This window comes from Monopterus albus, unplaced genomic scaffold, assembly GCF_001952655.1.
Source record: "Monopterus albus unplaced genomic scaffold, M_albus_1.0 scaffold28.1, whole genome shotgun sequence".
Taxonomy (NCBI): Eukaryota; Metazoa; Chordata; class Actinopteri; order Synbranchiformes; family Synbranchidae; genus Monopterus; species Monopterus albus.
This window is the reverse complement of record NW_018127908.1, coordinates 1,744,307-1,764,344: the sequence shown is the minus strand read 5'-3', so window position 1 is coordinate 1,764,344 and position 20,038 is coordinate 1,744,307. Positions and strand designations below refer to the sequence as shown.

Sequence of the window (20,038 nt, the reverse complement as noted above, 5' to 3'; positions counted from 1 at the left end):
AACTATTTTTGTTTTTTTTTTTTTTTTTTTTTTTTTTTTAACTTTATATATATATATTCCATCAAGTCAAATTTCTGTAGATTCAAGTTTTGGGTCATTAAGTGTCCTCTAAACAGCTCAGGTTTAAGCATGGAAGAGGTAAAGATGAAGAGTCGGTCAGTGTGGTTCCCTACTGAGGATGGGAGAGAATGGCTTAGAGGAACATTGAGACCACCCCCTAGTAGTCAAGGTCAACATCAGTCCTCTGTGTTTCTGTACTCTACAAGTTTGTGATAGGAAACAGGAAGTGAAAATAGACCAACTTTGCTTTAAAAACTCCCATCAAATTAAGATTCTCTCCTGTACGTTCGTCCGCTGTACCAATAGAAACACTCATGCTGCACATTCCAGTAAGGGACAAAGACACATAAGAGCTGTGTTGGGATTTCAACACGTTGAGGCAAGATGATACCCACATATATCAGGGAACCCAGTCCATCATGTCCTGCTGTTTTATTCTTGCAGATCAGATAGGATGTTAGGCATTAAAATGATCTAGAACCATAAAAAAAGCAGCCTGATGGTTTCTATTACTGTGACACAAAAGGTCTGTAGTGATGTGGGTTACTTCACACCTCGTTAACAGGCAATCTGCTGAATCAGTTTTCAAGTTTATTTGATGAGGACACTTGCTGTGGACAAGCAGGTCGCAGGTGGGGAAAAATAAGGAAGCAAGAGAGGGAAGGTAGAGAGAAGTGATTGTTTTCTGAGTCCACCCCTCAAAGAAAAGAAAAAAAAAAAAAAAAAAAGATTTATCCTCACTGAGGATTGATTTGAGTCTGCCTCTCTGGCAATATTGTCCATGACTCTCTGCAGCCACCTGCAGAGCCCCTGCCTCTTCAAAGGGGGTGAGTAGCTTTAGGTCCAGTCTTTTAGTCCTTGTCAGACTCCTCTTCGGCCTCACGGAGCCAGGTGAAGAAGGCAGTAACTGACTTCAAGGCCACACCTTTTCCCGTTTGCTCTGCAGGGTCTTTGCTGGATTCCCATTTGTAGAAGGCCTCTTCTTTAATAACGTCCTCATCATACAAGGCATCAAAGAACATCCGCAGCAAGTCTGCACACAGAGAATACAGGTCAACACTGATCTAGTGCTGATAATCACAGAACCGGCCGTCTTTGTTGCAGCAAATTAGACCTCACCCAAATTTTCTGCGGGCAAAAGAAACCTTACAACACAACAGTCCTGTGGTAAATATAAGTGCACAGTTTAGATACTGCTGCCTGATGGAGGTATTAAAATAACTAGGTCATATTTGACTTGATACTGAATCATCACTAATTTATATATATTTTTTAAAACTGTAAATTACAAGTGCTACCAACATCTAGTATTTCTTATAGGGCCACTGTGTTGTAATGCGTATTTTATTTTGCCCAGCTCTGCATGTTCTCACACATCACTCCTGGCAGACATAGATTAATAGTAGGACACTCACTTGCTGGCTGCTCCATGTGCACCATCAGAGCCTGGAGGGCGTAAAGGGCCTGCAGCTCTTTCTGCTCGTCATGCAGGTACCTCTGCAGCAGACTGGCCCTCTGGTTAATCTGCTTTACATCCACCTTGTACAAGTTGTCACCTGAAATGAGAGGCAAAACACATATAACCAGAGAAACCATAACCTTTCCTCGTTCCACTGTAAGAATCTACTTCTTGAACTGCAAAATCAGTGGAAGAGAAAAATCTCATCACATAGCAATTTGAGCTTGTAAGTTTCAAACGCGTACGAGTGTGTATGGCTGAAGTGAGATGAAATGACTAACAGAGACAAAGCTACAGGACCGTTTTAGCCAAAACACACCAGCCTTACTTCCAATTGCTGCATTAGTCATACTTACATATAATGGCAGACTGACACACTGACATCATCAATGCACGTATGAACTGGTTGGAACTGGTCTGCTGGTCGTCCAGGTTAGCCTGAATTAAAAAAAAAAAAAACCAAAACACTGATACACACTCATGCAGCTTTTACATTTATTTAAAAGAAAGTAAAACCCATAAACCTGTCACACACCTCAATCCAGTCTCTGATGTGCTGGTTGTTGGCCTTGTCCTGAAGAAGTCTGTCCAGCTGTCTACTGAGCTCCTCTCCACTAAAGACTTTCTTCTTACCGCCTTCTGCTGACTCCACCTCCTCTTCTATGGTGAACTCCACTTTCTGAAATGACAGTTTTCCATTACAACACAAAAACCAACAACCATCCAAGTCTGAGATACTAATATTCACAATTTCATTGCTTGTTTCATCATTCTTTCTTGTAGCCACACGGTAGGTGGGTATTGGCCTGAGGTTTGCATATGATCTATCCATATCCAGAAAAGCTTCACCATCAAGATCTTTCAGTTGTTTATGTTTTACAGTCTATTACACACCTGTTCAGTGACAAACTTGTTGACGTCTTCGTCCTTGGACACGAAATCACTCCAGTTCAGCTCAGCCTCTCTCCACTTGGCCCCAACCTTCTTAGTGGTCTAATTAAATAAAGAAACAAACATTGCATGCAGTGAATCCAAAATGTACCTCTGCAAAGTAGCTTTTCACACACAACAAAGTGTAATGGTAGACAAAGTGTTAGACCTTTGATGATGTAGAACATACCATTTCGTTGCAGAGCAGCCTGAGGATCTGTGCCAGCAGCGTGCCAGCCATCCCCAGAGGCACAAGAGGCTTTGAGATCTCCCTGAAGACACAGTCACACTAAATCACGCTTTCCGCTTTCTTTAAACTATTATTCAGTTGTTTTATTTACCAATATTATTAATATAACCAGTTTTGCATGATAAATTATTACATTCTGATGTCATCTTAGGAAACTAGTTTAGCCATTTTTGAGCTTTCAAATGGGAAATATGTGACCAAGCCCTATGTTTGACCTATGGTGACTGAGCTTCCTGCATCTTTCAGTTAGTGCAGTGAGAAGACCTGTCTGCAGCATTTGTGCCAGGATATGCCAACTATGTCTTAAATATGTCCTTAAATCCTACTCAGGCAGAACATAATGGACAGCTAAGTAGCTAAACAGATAAAGATGTGTGAACTATCCTACTGACTCAGGTTTGATGAGTTGCATGTTTAGGGCCACAGCACTGCCAAACATTAAAAAAACGACTTTATATTTTACCGACTTATAAAACAAGTTACTATATCCAGTGCTGTTGATTGTCAAAAGTGTCTGTCAGGTACTATCTCCGACTCAAAAAAAGGCAGCTTGCTCAGAACTATTGAACTAAATTATTTTTGTTTGTGCCCAAATTTCATTGTGCTATGCATAATGACAAAGATTCTTGACTTGACCTGGCCAGACCAGTGGAGCTCACCTGAAGAGCTGTCCCATTGGGATGCCTCCCTCATGGAGCATGGGGGTAATGATTTCAGCCAGGTAGAGCCAGATGTGAGGTATGTCTATGGCCATGTCTTCCGCTACCTCGAGGATCTCTTGTAGCCTACATCCCAAGGACAAACAGCACTCAGTCTCAGTTTGATCTCTTAAATCTAGAGATGATAAATCTTTCAGGTATTGGGAACCCAGTGTGATGTTTCTCCTCACCCTTTGTAGTACTGCTCTGTGGGCAACATCCCTGCTTTTATAAGCTTGTGCAGCAACAGGCCCATGTGCTCCCTTGCAATGGTGCTGCGTTCAAGTGTTGACTCCACACCGTTCCGCACAAAAACATAGAGCAACGAGGCACTGTTGAGCTCCACCACACACTGCATCGCCTCCTACAGCAGCATACAGAGGAGAGAGAGACCCCGGCCATCAGAGTGGATTCATAATCCAAGTATCTGTTAACGTGCATGTGTTTATGTAAAATTCACATTTTGGAGATACTTGTTTGTACCTTCAAGTCATTAATGTGGAGGTATTCCTCAATGATAGCATTCGACTTCCTGTCCACCTCCTCTTCAGTCAACACAGGCTTTGGAAGAGGAGGAGGGGTAGGGCCGCTCTCGCGCTTAACTGCAGAAACACAAGGCAGCAATACAAGTTAAAGCTTATTCCTCTGACTTTCCGCATCCTGACCTCATCAATCTACATTAGTGTGTCTATAACCGACTTCTTTCTTCTATTATATCAATCTTAAGTCTTTACTTTTTCTGTATAAATTTAATACCTGTGAGATCTTTGCTTGGAGCCCTTTCTCGGCTTCCTCTGTCCCCGCTTCCTCTGTCCCCGCTTCTTCTGTCCCTGCTTCTTCTGTCCCTGTCATCAGTCATGCTGGCGACGCGCCGCACAGGCTCAGCCGATGCCCGGCTGTCTCCACCCCTGCCACCACGTTCCTGTGACTCTCTGCTAAAGCTTCTCTTGGTGATTTGTGTCTGGCCGCTTGTGTCACTACGACCTTCCCGTCCCTCGCTGCGATCAAATCGGTCAAACCGATCCCTGTCGCGGTCTCCCCTCTCTCTGTCGCTGCCGCGCTCACGACTGGAGCTTGACCTAAAGGTTGCATGTAAGACAAAGATTCATTTTATCACAATGTTGTTCCATCAAATTCAATCTTAAACTAGACACATACATTGAATTTGGTATATGATTTTGTATATAATTTTATACTTCAATTCAAACCTGCCATATAAAATGCAATTAGTTCTCAAGCTTGTGCATTCAAAAGTGTATTGAGTGTCAGTGTTCCTTTTTGATAGTTTATATAACTAACAATTGACAGATTGACAAACATGTACAACACAAACAAAAAAAACTCAGATCCAGAGATAAAGAGGAAAAGGCAAAACATTTTACTTGGCGAGAAAACATCATGCAGCTTGTGAATACCTCTGGGGAACTCTGCGATCAGAGTCTGCTGAGGACAACAGTGAGCCAGACTGCTGCAGGGCTGAGAACCGGTTGAGGGTACTGGTAACTGGACGACCAGAATCTAGTAAAGGACAGACAAGGACTGATTAACACCCAGCCACTGAAGCAACTTAAGACATACAGTCTCTTTGAAGAAGGTATTTCACCCTGCTCTCCACTGGCTGGTTTAGCTCCAGTTCCTCCACTGCTGCCTTTGCCCCAGCTACCCCACATGCCTTTGCCACCTGGAGCCAACAGCTGATTGCTGAAGTCCACAGCACCAGGCTACAGGGAAACACAAAGAAGACATTTATAAACAAGCTGCATACACAGATCATCAGGTTAAACTTAAGACAAATCATTCTAAAGACTCTTGGCTTAGGAGAAGAAGTGTGTAAAACTGGAATATATTTTACAAAAACTGCCAAATGTTCCAAAATGTACAAATCAAGACTGTATTTGACTGTGCTGGCACACATCAAGACCATTGTGCTGGACTTGGAGGTTACCTTTGTGATCTTGCTAAGGCGTGTGGTATCAATGGGTCTATTCTTAGAGATGGGCACTGTGTTCCACCCCTCGTCCACAGGCTGGGTAACCCGGCTACCACCTGGTGTGTGAGGGCCTCGGCCCCCTGTGCTTGCCCCCATTCTGCCTGCTCCGCCATCTTTCTTAGACAGGAGCTGCTGTTGGACTTTGATCTGTTCCCTGTGCTGCTCCATCTCTGCCTCCTTGTGGATCTGGTCGATTGTTTTAGGACCCAGGTCTCCTCTACGAGGCACCCAGTTATTCTGTGGATCACAGGTGGAAGACAATTAGAAAACAGCCTTAAGCTGTTTCAACAACAGCTGCTTAATATCTACACTCAGGATTCCTGTGATGTTTACTTCACACACACAGTATAACACATTTTTGCTCACTTTGAGAAAACTGCTTCACATCAGTCACTACCACAGATGAGTGTTAACAGTTCTTTGTAGCAATATAATGCTTTAGACAAATTAATAATTACCTTCCGAAGGTCCAAGACATCTTGCAGCATGAAGCGGATCCTGGATGAGGTCTTTCTTTCTTTGATAATCTTGTCCATCTGATTGAAATACTGATCCATACGAGGCTGATGGGGCAGAAATAAAATAAATAAATAAATAAATAAACGCAGCTTTAATGAGCCATGGCTATCGAACATGAGTAAACAAGACAGATTTTTGAGTAGAGAACTGTCACCTCAGTCCCATCACTAATAATTAGTGGCCAGACATGAGGCACAAAAATAACTCAAAACAGGAGACAACAAACAACTCATCCGTCCATCTGTGTTCATACCTACCTTGGCCTTCTCAAAGTCCAGGTCTTTGCCAATCGTGGAGAGCAGCCTGCAGAGACACTCCAGAGATTCTTCATCGTGGTTCTTCAGGAGTTTCACTACACAGTCGTGCATGATGGCCTCTGTCAGCATCTTCAGCTTAAAGAGCTCCCCTATAAACTTTATGTTACCCAGTGAGCGGCGGCGGGCCTGGTCTCTGGCATCCTCCAGCTCCACCTTCAAGCGCTCACGTTCCTCCTCCTGAGGGCAGATACAAGTGCGGGATTTGTGCTTAGTGTTGAGGCAAAATTATTTAGTCAAGTTTAGTCTAAATAAAGAACAAAAATGTGGTGGGACGGAGATGATGAAAGATGGCATTTCTTACATCTTTGGCAGCCTCCAGCTCTTTTTGCTTTTTCTCAAAGATTTCATCATCATCCTGGTCCTTCTCAAACTCTTTCTGGCAGCGATTGAGCAGCAGTTTACGGAAGTTGACAAAAATTCCTGGCTTGTCTGGAGTGGGGACTTTCAACTGAAGGGGGAAAAACACTGAGTATAATTACTATTTTTTTAATGAATGCACATGTTTTCATCTCACCAATAATTATTTGGCATGAAAATTTTTTTTTTTTTTAACAGTAATTAGAGTGTGCTCCTTCAGTTCCTCAATACCATCATAAACATTCAGTGGCCCAGACACGTGGCACAAAACAGAAGTCATCACTGGAGCAAGTAAGAAAAGCAAAAGATTTGGGCACAATCACATAACTTACCCCCATAAGGCAGCGGCACATGTTGGCATAGGCCACAGAGAAGTTGGGCTCTGAGATGGCCTTCTCAAAGATGAGGTCAATGGCTCCTTTTAGCCTCTCTTCCGTGTCTATCGTCAGCTCTGTAACTTGTTTCACCAGAGCTTGAAACTTCTGAGGAGTCAGTTTGTTGAGGATACTGCGCAGACGCTTGAACAGCTCACGAGTCTTCGCCTGTTCAGGGTCATCATCGTTAATATCCTCCTTGCTACGGGTGCGAGTGGGCTTCTTCACTGAGGGCTTCCAGGCCTTCTCGGCCTTGTTGAGCTGCACGTCATCGTTGAGGGACATGCTGCTAATGATTTTCCTGGGTTCTTTTCGCTGACCCTGCTGGGACCGACGTGGCCCAGGGGGCTATAATGAGTAGAAGGGGTGCATATTTAGAAACGTCAGAAGAAGAAAACTTTACAAATCAAGCCAAATACAAAAAATATCCTGCATAAGAAACCACCCCAGACAGGGCAAAGACACTCACTGGGCCACGTGGTCCTCCCACTGATCTGTTCCCAAGATTCCCCAAATAAGAGGGAGTAAAATCAGAACCAGCAATCATGAGGCGAGCTGGGTCCACAGGCCGCAGTGGAGTCTTGTTCACCTAAAGGCACAGTAAGAAAAACAGTCACCTATATTGCAAAATACTGTTGAACCTTCTAATTTTGCATTTCACTAATAAGGCCATGTGTTACATTTCCATGCTTCTATACCAATTATCTATCTGTCCTGATATCACACGAGCAGATTATCAAATTATATAAATTAACTCTGTTCAATATGCAAAAAATAAGCACAAAGTTCCAAAATCTAATCAGAATATTTGTTTCTAATGGGCCCTTGTGAAGCAAGTGTGAGCTTTACATTATGTGTTGTTCTGTCTTCATGTTCACATGAATGTCTATACAGATGCCTCCATTAAAACAAAGTTCCTAAGTTATTCACGTGCCCCTGTAACAAGTAGAGTCATGAGTTTACTCAACCTGCACAGAAGAGAGGATGTTTAAAGATCAGAGAGCAATGCTATTTATGAATTAACTTGTGGTAAAATATCAGTTTATGGGGAAAAGTGCCTCCTACAGCATCAGAAAAATTATTTCCAAGCATTTTAATATATGGTGCAAATTGTTCATGACTAAGTTTTCAAAATTTCTTAAAGTTAAATACTACATACTACTCTGTTACAAATCAAACCGAAGCCCATATTAATAATTAGGCAAATCATCACTTACCTTGTCCAAGACCACGTCACTGATGACAGGCAGGCCCTCAGGTTTATTCATACTGGCGCTGATAAACTGGAAGCCCAGGAGGAACTCCCTGTCGTACCGCTTCTTCTCCTCTGGGTTTATCGGTTTCCATTGTTCTGAGAAATGTGTGAAGGCACCGAATTAAACGTATACATGAGGTGAGCTCCTCATTTAGGTGATTTGACTGTGCCTGTACATTTAATGTGCCTTTTTATTTTAACTGAAGGCTGCAAATGCACACAAAATACATGCCCAAAAAAAAATTCATTACCAGTTACCATTAAATCACTTTGTCCATAAATGACAGATTAATCTTAGTCCAAACGTACCCTCTTTGTACTGGTATTTCTGCTCTGTTGGCCCAGGTGTGGCCTCAGACATGTCACATTCTGTATTCTGCTTGTCCTCTTTCTCTTCCCAGGTCTCATCTGCAGCCTCAGTGGTAGGTTCAGCTGAAGCAACAGGGGCAGGGTCAGCCTGAGTGGAGGAAGGTTCAGACACAGGCTTGGTGCCTTGGTCCTGCAACAAACAAAACAGGAAGACATGAATAGGAAGATCTCGGTGCTTCCATTAAGAATATCCTCGAAAATATTACTAATTCAGCTTAAACTTCTGAGACAGTTACTACCTCAACACTGTGCCATTTTTGGCATTTTCCGTTGTCAATCTGACCGATACCCACCTCTGTGAAGGCATCCAGGAGGTCTCCAATGGCCTGCTTCTCGTTGAACGCTTTCATGTTCTTCCTCTTCTTTGGCACAGACATAGCAGCTTTAAGAAGGAGAGTGTTTGTATTAAAACTCACATGAAACCACAATGACACAGATGGCAATCCTAAATTTTAGTCAGAACTCCACTGTACCTTGCATAGTAGATTTCTCTGTAGGGCAGCTAACAGAGGCAGGAGGGGTGCCCTCACTTTTTTCCTTCCCCTCTTCCTCTTCCTCTTTCTCCTCCTCCTCCTCCTCCTCCTCCTCCTCCTCCGGGCCTGGCACTGTGGTTTTAGCCACAGTTGTGGAATCCTGAGATTGAGAAGTGTCAGGCATGTCAGTGGGTGTAGTGTCTGAAAATGCCACATCCTCGGACAATTCCTCGATGTCCGGAGGAAGGCCGTTAGAGAGAAGAGGCTCTGCTGTTACAGCAGGTGTGGGTTCAGGTTCAGGAGTAGAAGACGGGGTAGCGTCCTGGGTCTGTGGTGTGGCAGGTTCCTGCTCAGAGGGTGGAGACTGAGACACTTCAACTGCTGTCTTTGTGGCTGTTTCTTCTTCTTCTTCGTCAGAGGAAATTGTTGCTGCAACATCAGCTACATGCTCTATCTTGGTGCAAGCCTCCTGTTCTTTGTCCATTTTCTTCTCTTCCTCCATTTTTTTTTCTTCCATTACTTGTGTCATCTCGGCTATAGCTGGGGCAGCCTGTAGTTCTTCTATTTTGATAGATGGTTCTTGTAGTAGCAACGCTGAAGGACCAACAGCAGCATCTACTGTGCCATCAGCTTCAGTACTAACTTTATTTACCTCCTCAGCAGGAGTAGTAGCTGGTTCTGCAGGAGGGAGGGAAGAGGGAGACTGCTGGTCCTTCATCACTGGGGATGGCACCTCAGTAGCAGCTGTGGTGGCTACACATGGTGCAGCTAAATCTGCAGGTGGTGTCAAGTTGCTTTCAATTTCCATTTTGACCTCCACCACAGCCTCTGTATCTGCTATGGCAGTGGGCGGAGGGGTCTCAGTGCCAGCAGGAGGTTCTATGTTTTCATCTGGGCAGCGAAATGAATAAAATGTTTACATATTATTAAGGAAAATGTAGGGCATGAGAAGCTTGAATCTATATGCAAACTAAAATGAGTACATGTACCCACCTCTTCTCATCCCTGAAGCCACAGGCTGTGTAACTTCACCATTGGTCTGTGTAGGAATTACATCTGCTATAGAGGTCTACACTCAAACAGAATTTAATGTTTTACAAGTCAGAGTTTGTTTTTAAAGGACCAATTACACACCCTCAGAAGTACATTTTTGCCAAAAGCCAGCTACTTTGTATCCATAAGTGTGAACATACTGTTACAATGAGCAATGAATCAATCAATTAAACTATTCTGTCTTCAACTAGGTACCCAACAAAGCATGTTCAAGATCAGTTTCAATATGTCAACAGAAACTGGCATTCACAAAAACCTTTTCACCTGTGGGGGAGTTGGTGTGGTGGCGGACCTTCCACCTGACATTATCTCTTCTGTGATATCACGCCCACCCTGGTTGGGGTCTCGTATTCTTATCTATCAGGAAACAGAGCAAACATTCAACATTAAACCACAAGCATTATTCTACAATTCTGCCACTACTGACCTATAGCGGCGCAACATCATAATAAATACTATTGGTATTTTGACATAAAAGTGATAGTTCCACATTAAAAAGACAATATTCTGTCTCGATTCAAACTTTTTTTTACCTCAGACGAGAGGTGCACTGTCCCTTTGTTGTGACACACTACCTGTTTGCGTTCCCTCTTTATAGGGCCTTGCGACTGTGCCGGTGGTTGCTGAGGCGGCGGGGCTTGTTGCTGTTGCTGAGCGGGGTTGATCATGACTGGAGGAGGCTGGACAGATGGAGGATACTGTGCCTGAGCTGGATAGTATGCTCCTGCTGGGAGGTTAAAATGAAACAAAAAAAAAAAAACTTTAATGAAAAGGAAAGTGGACAACGCTCCATCCAGGATACATAAAAATTTTTTTGTACTTGCTATGTTTTTACAAAATTGTAGGCGGAAACGGGATTTAAGATACAGCTGTAAACATCTGCTTGTGGACAACTGCTGCGTTTGCTAAAATCCATGGTCCCTGTCAATTTCTCCACAGCTAGAAGTCCTGTTGATATTTCAACATTAACACACACACACACACACACACGAGAAGATTCTTGTAGCAACACAAAAACCTGAGTCCACACTGACAGCTTGTATGAGGTGTGTGGACCAAAACCTCAATCAATATTAAATTTGAAACCATGCCTGTTTTGGCCTGCAATCACCTCCTGTGACAGATAAAAACAGCCTGTATGACTGTGACGGTTATTCAGTCTCAAAGGCACAAGTATGAAATTGGTTATAATGTTGACACCCAGACCGTGAAGGTCAGAGGCTGCATATTAAAGTTCTGTGCTCAGCTTTAGCAGTACCGCTATCTTATGATTAAAAATTAAGAACCCTGCAAACCATGATTACCTGCATAGTAATCACACAAAATACATCATTACATAAGTGGAATTCAAGCCAGGAAACGTGTAGCATAACCAGGTGGCTGGTAGTGATACACTACAAATAGACATATCTGCTCACCATCATGTCAGTGTAGACAGGCAGAGCACCTGTAACAGCTTGGCCCAGTGAATGTAGTTTTGATATTTTGCCAGTAAAACAGTGTACAGGAGTGAAGCTGTACTTACTGGTATCATCATTTATGAACATGATACTGTACATGGCAAGACTAATATGTTATTAAAAATATTTATAACAAGGAATTTTTTGTGTGTTTTATCACATGTGACCTTTGCTTTGTTTCCCATCCTCATGTGTTAAAAAAAAAAGTATACATATGTAAAACAAAACAGGAAAAAACATTTTTACAAGACAGGACAGAAAGTGCTGCAGAGATTATTGCCACTGAAGCCTGCTGATCAACACAAAAGCATGTACACTACTCACCGGGGTAGCGCTGGGAGGTGAGAGGAGTGCCGTGGAGAGAGAGACGGCCATTCTCTCGCCCGCCTCCTCTCCCCCCACCACCCCGCCTCTCCCTCGCAGCAAGAGAGGGCTCTGAACCAACGCAGCAAAGGAGAGGAAGAGTGAGGGACGGGAGAGGGAGGAAAGGACAGAGGGCAAGAAGAGACAGATGCAGAATGAGTTAATGAAAGGATCCAGAGGAAGCAGGGTGTTAAAATGGTCCCATGAAATGAACAATGCTTTCACCATCTCCTTCCCTGTGTTCCTGGCTGCATCTTATTCCATTATGCAAAAAGGATGACAGCTTGTTTGCATTTCTTTAAATCACTATTAAATTTTTCTTCCTAAAGAACTTCTGTTCACTGTATCATCTTGCTCTGTGCATTAACAACTTAAAAAAAAAATCATCTGCAGAACTTGTCTTCAATGGGCAGCTGTAGCAGTAACACAGGTGAGAAGTGTGTCTGGGTTGGCATTTTCCAAAGATGTTCCAAAAAACAAAACAAAAACAAAAAAAAAAAAGTGCAGTGCTTACACCCATACTCAAATGTTTGCCTTCCATTTTGGAGTCGGTGGATATTTCTGAACTCTTATTAACATTCAAATTAATTCCTTCATAACACACCACCATCCTATTTGATATGAACATACATTCTGCAGTAGAACAAAGTTCAGGTCTTAAATTCATTTCATGGAACCTGTAAGGCAGTGTCAGGTGAGACTGCAGAGAGAAAGAACACAGGCCAAAGCAAAATTAAGCCAGATCACAGGCAACTGGCAATTGACCACATACAGCAAAGGCCATAAACACACCACTCAGACAAGCAAAACCTGACACACCAAAAACCCCTTACCATAAGCAGGGTATTCAGCAGGGCTGGCTGTCGGATAGTAGCCTGCTGTACCACTGGTCACAGGATATTGCTGAGCAGGAGACATGTACTGAGCCCGGTACTGCAGAAACACAATGAAGATTCAGAAACAACAATAATAGAGGGAACAATTACGATGAGCGAGCTTATTCCTGATTTATTTCAATGGGGGATGCTTCATTTTCACTTGTCAAGTACTGAAGTCCGCTGTGGCATTAAACATTACAGAAACCCTGTAGGTTCACTCAGCTTCCTAAATAATTTTGGGGCTGACGAGGCCTAAAAGACAGCATATAAACTAATGAGAAGAAATTCTCTAGTCTTCCAGCAGTAAGGCCTTAGATAACCTATAATGCAACACTGTTGTAATGTAATAAGCTCGCTCTATAGGACACAGTTCTTGCTTTTTTCAAAAAGCACATCTGCTATTTACATGTAAACAGTCCTGGACTCCCATTTTTTCAGATGTAATTTCCTTGGGGGTGGGGGCCCTCTTAGACTTCGGCCAGTAAGATAATATAATAAGCACCATATTATGTGGGAAGGTCATCGGGTAGAAAGGTACTATTTGTGCTATTGCAAATATTACAAATGTAGACCAACCTGTCCAGGTGGGGGGATGAAGTATCCCTGAGGAGATCCAGCGAAAGACAGCTGCTGCTGGGAAATCATCATGGGTGGGTAGACATGAGTAGGTGCAACAGGGCGAGTGCCACTACTTGTCTGTACCCTTGGAGCACTGGTGGCCATGGCCGGTCGGTTCGGATAGTAACTCTGGAGAACAGATGAGGGAAAAGAACAATGAAGAATTTCTCTTTGCAAAAGCAAGCCTGTTGCTCTGTGTGTGCATTTAGTATCTTTGCTAAGGAAGTCCTGGCCCATGTGTTAGAATACAGCAACATTTTTGCTTGTGTGTGTGTGTTGAATTACACACACCGTTAAGGTCAGCTGGAAGCAATGCACTCACAGCAATGCCAGTGTGTAGAGCAAGCTCAGTTCCTGGGTTACACTGACTAGAAAGTGTACTGGATGTCATATTTCCCTGCCACACAGAGGTTAGCCCAAGTTGGGGGGGGACGAAGAGAAAAGCTGTTACCTGTAACGCTCTGTATCCACCCTTCAGCCGCGCAACACATGAGCAGAAAGCAAGAGAAGGAGTGAGATTTAGGTGAAAATGAAGACAAACAATATGGAAGGTTGAGATTACACGGTGTAAGTACGAAGAGTATGAAAGGCAGCAGTGTATCTCTGAGCCATGAAGAGTAAGTTCAAACAACCAAAGCTGTGCATGCAACTCTGTACAGTTGTGTATAGAAGTAGGAGCCCCTCAAGCCCTGCCCCATCCCGGTTAGGAATGGTTAAAGAATCACTGTAGGGGCTGAAGGCAGAGGCGGGCAGTGATGTTAGAATGGTACAGGTACCAAAAATCAATTCACTTTAATATTACACTATTAAGCTGATCCCCATCAGGGAGCAACAGTGTAAATTTATGTTTGGGTTACAAAACAAAAAAGCCAAATCTTGGTTTGTTTTACTCATGAATACAATGATTTTATGACCATTGTCATAACAGGCTTGGGATAATGTCTTAAAAATGCAGAGAAGTAGGGGGTAAAAAAAAAAAACCTGCAAGTGTGTGCAGATGTACAGTAGTGTGAATAAAGAATAAATAAGGTCTGGCAAGAACTCTATGTTGAAACAGAGCTGGCAACAAAATAAAGTCACAAAACTTCCTATAGAGAAAATATCAAATTCTAGAATGAGACAGAGAAGACAATGGACCTGCTGCCGGAACTCAAGAAGTTCATTCACCCAATAGACACTACAGTGCTCTCATCTAATTCTCCCACATGTGGACAGAAACATGCATTATGCTAAGGAGACAGAGGAGTGTAAGGAAAAGCAAGGGGTGTTAGTACCTGTTGGTGTAAAGTACGGGGCCCTGCAGCAAACTGGGAGGACAGCAGAAAAGATGAAAGAAGTCAAGATTGACATTCAAGGAGAAAGAGGGAAAATAAGCTATATCTTACATATACACAGAGTAAACCAAAGCCTTAAGCAGAAGAAGCATGTTAGAAATCACTATGAAAAGTGTGGGAAAGGAGGGTTCTCGTACAAAGCAAAACATGTTAAAACTAGAGATGGGCAATGATTTTTGAATATTCAGTCATTAAGTTAAAAAAAAATGTAATATTTCATGCGACTGTGGTTTTGTCTTTAAAAACAAAGAGCCACTGTTTTCCCTTGCCTTTACCAGCAACTGGAAATAATGTGATAAGGTCAGTATATCATTTTAGTATAGCGCCAAATACAAACAGCAGAAACATGCAAAGACTACAGCCATCAAAAAGTTCTGTGTGGAACTTCTTCAAGAAAATAAATGAAAATGAGGTGCAGTGCAAACTCTTCCAGGTTAAGTAGGCATATCATAACCCGAAAACAGCTAAACGCAGCCATTTGAACATGAAGTATCCAGCAGAAAGTGGGGTGCAGTCCGCAGAACAACAGTCAGTGGCCAGTTTTGTCACCCTAAGGAAATTCGATGACTGACGTGCAGAGCAAATAACAGCCCTCATCACAAAGACGATGGCAAAGGACACGCTCTCCATTAGCTTCACCAAAGGCAAGAGTTTTCGAAGTTTGATAGCATTTGTTCAGCTGGAGTATACGGCTCCATCAAGAAAAACAGTCACTCACTCCCCAGCTGGATAAACTACATTATGATAACGTATCTGAACTGCAAAGTCATTTGACAAGTGTTGACAGGTGTCTCTGACCACGGATGCATGGACAGTGCTTACAACTAAATCATATGACAGTCACCTGCCATTATATAAGCAACTGTAAAATAAAGAATACAGAGTGCTGTTCCTCAGACTAAAGCAATGCCGGAGCAGCATACTGCAGAAAACCTGCCGAATATCAAATAGACCCTATTAGTATCTTGGACTCTGAAATCAAAAACCTCAGCAGAAAGAAGCATAAACATGCAGTGAATAATACCGGTCTTGGCTGTTGTGCAGAGTTCATTTGTGGAGGTGCAGGGGTGGCAAAAACGAGAGAAGGGGGCTGTCCAGGGCCGTAGGCAGCCTTGAGAGGAAAGAGCAGAGGAAAAATCTGTTAAACTTGAACCCTTCTAAACAACCCCCACTGTGTAAGGTCAGTGGCTCTCACCTGTGTCAATCCAGGAGAGGGGGCAGGGTTTGGGACAGAAGTGGGTCCCGTTATAGGCTGTGGTGGTTTGTTCATTTCACGTTCTTTTATGGTTCTGCATTAGAGTGGCGTTGTGTTGCCAGCCTTTCTGAGGAAGAGAAGAGCAGGACAACAACCAAAAAAAAACAAACAAACAAAAAAAAAAACAATTAAGCATTAGGCAAATATTAACCAAAAGTAGTAATATTATATGACTTTCAATTCATGCTTCACTTTAAATTATTCCCTGGTAGAGAGACAGTGCCTTAGCACATCTCCTTTAAACATGACGACTGCAGCCATACAGGTCAGTTATCAGGCAGCACAGTATGCGGTGGCAACATCAAGCTGAGCAGTGAGGGTGTGGTCTGTGGTTTTGCCATTGATAACAAATAACACCACCACCTCCCACAATCTTGAACACTTGTATACATCTAGCTCATGCAAGCAGTCTACCAGTAGTTAGTGTTAATATCTTTTAAGGATGCCTTTTCCAAATCAGAGTGTAATGAAACCAATTTTTTTTATCCTCCACTCAAAACTGTGAGTAGAAAAAGGCTTCCGGTGGCTATTGAAGCACTCCAAAAAGGGGAGCACTGACTTACAATTCTTAATTATTCCAGGCCCCCTATGAAATCATCCACTGAACAGATGGTGCTTAGCCAAACAGCAAAAAGCAAACAGGGGACAGATACTGATAGGGGTGACTTCCAGTGGTTTGAATATATATACTTTCAGCTAATGCATGAATACCACCAAATTAGCTCAAGTGAATTTAAGAAAATGGATACCTCAGGTCAAAGTTCATTGACTGTGTTAACAGTAGCTTCAATGCCCCCCGGTTGTGCTAGCCACATGTGCAAACAGTCTATTCAAAAACGTTAAGTCCATGTCCATTTCAAAACTGTGTGCTGCTTTCTCATCAAGACAAAGGGATTGTTCTACATGTTCTGGAATTGCTAAGTCATGCTGAAATTAAAACTAACTCATGAATATAACTTGCAGAAGTGCCATACACCATCCACCTGCTGACACAGGAACTATCATTAGCTACTAGCTAGTGCCATGCTTCTTAGACAGGTCATCAATGCACTAAACTACCAATCAGTTCTGGCTAAGAGTCATGTGAACGAATCACAAATATGACAGGTTTTACAGGAAACGATTATAACTATCTTAGCTTAGTTATGAGACGTATTTTAGTGGCCCGCTAACGTGCCATCATTAGCAGCCGAAGTAGATTTGACCGTTAGCCATCAACCGGTTAATGTTACGTGTCCCACTGTCACAGACATTTTGCATAGTTACGCTACGTGGCTGAAGGTTGAGTTCATATTTAACTTTACCGTAGAGTTCAGTCTGACAGTTTTGCTGATGGAATATATGTGTAGTAATAAAAATAATGACATTTTAATCCAGTCATGGCAATAATGTTGCAACAATTGATACCGACTAGGTTACGATTAAGTTATTGTTGGTTAACGTTAGCGGTTTAGCCCAGCCCTGTCCTAGGTGGTGTATTTAATTACAGGCCCAGCAAGCTCCAAAAGCGAGAGCATCGACCTAACGTTTATCTGGAGAAAGTATTATCCTGAAAGAACAAATACGATCAGGGTTTATTCACTCTTAACTCTATGAGTTACTTGAAAATCGCTTACAAAAACAACTAAAGTTAGCGTCAGAGCTAGCTATCGCTACATCACGGTGATAACGCTGACCAAATAGAGATTAGCCACGAGAGAGTAAACCTAGCTGTCACTTCGGCTAGTGTTAAATTGACTTTAGCTAAGCAGCTCCAAAGAAGGCCTCAAGACAAACTAACCACCGGACCGAAAAGATACAGCGTTCAGATTACACTGGATGAGTCCGTTTTTGTCTTCTGTCCAAGATTAGCTGGCTAGCCGTCCTAGTGTGTGGACTGACAGCCGGCAGGGCCTGTTAAGCAGCTAACATTAGCTAGCCTGAGTGCCTAAAACAAAACTGGGTGTACATCGGATGTTTTTATTCTTACCAGGAATCAATAATCAGTATGTTGTAAGACTGGAACTCGGGGAATCGGCCTCTGATCAGTCTCCTGTCAATAAAAGTAGTGCTGCTGTAGTTTCCTTGTCCTTAACTCCAAAAGAAAAGTGATGTCCTTCTTGGCTACTGACTTAGCGAGCTAATTAGCTAACCGGCAGATGGGGTGAGTGCTGCTACTGTCACTTCGGTTTAAATCTCCGGGTGTGCAAAAGTGACAGTGCTCAAAATCAAATAATATAGTACTTCGGCAGTACTACTGACAACTCTGATGGCCCCGAAAAAAGCCTCTGGACCGGAGGTCCATGATCAAGGCGTCGATGGAGACGGATTGCCGGGTAGGTATGTACACTTCTACTTTATGAAGAGGCTCAGAGCGAGGCCATAGTGCGATGTTTCTCGTCTACGGAACCGGTGCGCCTCCAAGTCGCATGGGTAACTTCCGGGAAAATTAAAATTTGATGTCGTTTCCTTGGTCATGTGATACAGGAGCTTCAAACAATTCATCCGATTCAGGGAAACAATAATCTAATTGATCTGATAAGGAAGTAACAATTCAGATTTCAGAATAGTTACAATAGATTTTGTGATGAACAGGAGTGAAAATGTGGTTTCAGTCTGATACCAAGTAATACCAAGTTTTATATCAGTACTGAGAGCCAATCAATGCTCTTTATCATGCAGAAAAAGATAACTTATTTATATTTTCAGCCACATTTCAAGCAAACATGTCAAACATTTGCTGGTTTTAGTTTCTCAAATGTGAGAAATTGCTGTTTTTCTGAAATATGAAATACCTTTGAGTTTTGGGCTGATGGACAAACAAATAGATTTTAATTAATGTTACTTTTTTAAACAAATTTTTGGCATTTCATTGACAAAAAAAAATATGATCTAGCTAATAAAATTTGTACTCTACTTCAGCTTGATAGAAAGGACAGCTCACCATCGTTCTAAGTGGACATAGTGGAAATAATAATGGCTGCAACAGGTTTTAATGATGCTAATTTTCTTTACTGATAAGTTAATTTATTATATACTTGTCCGACAGCCACAGACACACAAAGAATTGCTAAAAGATCAATAAATTGAAAATGATTTTCCATAAAATGCAAGTCCAAGGTTAAGCACTCAAATTGCTTGTTGTTTTGATAAATAGTCCAAAATCTAAAAATATGGAGTTAAGTGCCACAAATTACTAGTAAAGCAGCAAAATCCCATATTTGACAACTTATAACAATGAAATATTTCAGATTTTTACTTGAAAAATGACAGAATCAATTAATTGATTATCAAAAGTAGCTGTTTAAATTTCAACTAATCAAATAATTAACTATACTTTTAACTCTATAAATTAAAAACATGGTGTGTAAGAGACAAATAGGACACCAGGACACTTATCCAACAAAACTTTCTTTTGCTGATATCTGTTGGATCCAGGTTACAAGGATGATGGCACTCATGAATGCCCCTAGGATAAACTGGGACCCAGTGGGCAAACAATGGGTTTCCCTATTCCTGTGATAATAGCTAACAGAAGAAGAATGGTGCATCATGCTCATGTAATCAAAAAAAATGGTAACAATTGCTTGCCAGGCCCAGCCTGCTCATTGCTCTTCCACTAATTCCATAAAAGTAGCTTTATTAAATGTACGATCTCTTAGCAACAAGTCATTTTTAGTCAGTGATCTCATCACCACTAATAATCTTGATTTTATGCTTTTATCTGAAACTTGGTCACACAGTAGTAACAGTGCACCAGTTGCCACTGAGTCACACAGAAGAGGTGGAGGTGTTGCTGCTATATTTAAAGACTCATTCCAGTGTAAACGGTTATTATGTGGTGATTCTGACTCAAAGCTTTGAGTGTCTATGTTTTGTGTTGAAAGGCACACCTAAAATCCTACTGTTAATAATTTACAGGCCTCCGGGATCATCTACAAATTTCATAGACAACCTCACCTACTTTCTGTTATCTCAACATATTTTGAGCATATTTCCATAACTGGTGACTTTAATGTTGATATCTCAAGCACTGTTGTCAAGGAT

At 42.1% G+C, this 20,038-nt stretch overlaps 1 protein-coding gene across 8 annotated transcripts; it reads right to left on the bottom strand.

Moving 5' to 3' along the window:
* Positions 1 to 477: 477 nt before the first annotated feature.
* eif4g1a (eukaryotic translation initiation factor 4 gamma, 1a) lies at positions 478 to 18,438 on the bottom strand. Of its 8 annotated transcripts, none has more exons than XM_020595721.1 (33): positions 17,982 to 18,438; positions 15,953 to 16,079; positions 15,782 to 15,868; positions 14,698 to 14,730; positions 13,875 to 13,895; positions 13,382 to 13,552; positions 12,761 to 12,860; positions 11,889 to 11,999; positions 10,680 to 10,831; positions 10,369 to 10,461; positions 10,045 to 10,120; positions 9,052 to 9,942; positions 8,872 to 8,960; positions 8,519 to 8,708; positions 8,172 to 8,305; positions 7,424 to 7,543; positions 6,913 to 7,302; positions 6,525 to 6,671; positions 6,164 to 6,400; positions 5,846 to 5,950; positions 5,343 to 5,624; positions 5,001 to 5,118; positions 4,813 to 4,915; positions 4,154 to 4,476; positions 3,881 to 3,999; positions 3,589 to 3,761; positions 3,359 to 3,484; positions 2,640 to 2,721; positions 2,414 to 2,512; positions 2,055 to 2,198; positions 1,876 to 1,957; positions 1,476 to 1,616; positions 478 to 1,093 (listed from the first exon to the last, which is right to left on the bottom strand). In XM_020595721.1, exons 2-33 carry the CDS (start codon positions 16,025 to 16,027, stop codon positions 912 to 914), a joined length of 5,196 nt encoding a protein of 1,731 aa, XP_020451377.1. In that variant the 5' UTR covers positions 16,028 to 16,079; positions 17,982 to 18,438; the 3' UTR covers positions 478 to 911. The 8 variants fall into 8 exon arrangements, with proteins under 8 accessions (XP_020451377.1, XP_020451379.1, XP_020451378.1 ...); XM_020595723.1 differs by having other exon boundaries at positions 10,680 to 10,828; XM_020595722.1 differs by having other exon boundaries at positions 15,953 to 16,075.
* Positions 18,439 to 20,038: the final 1,600 nt, after the last annotated feature.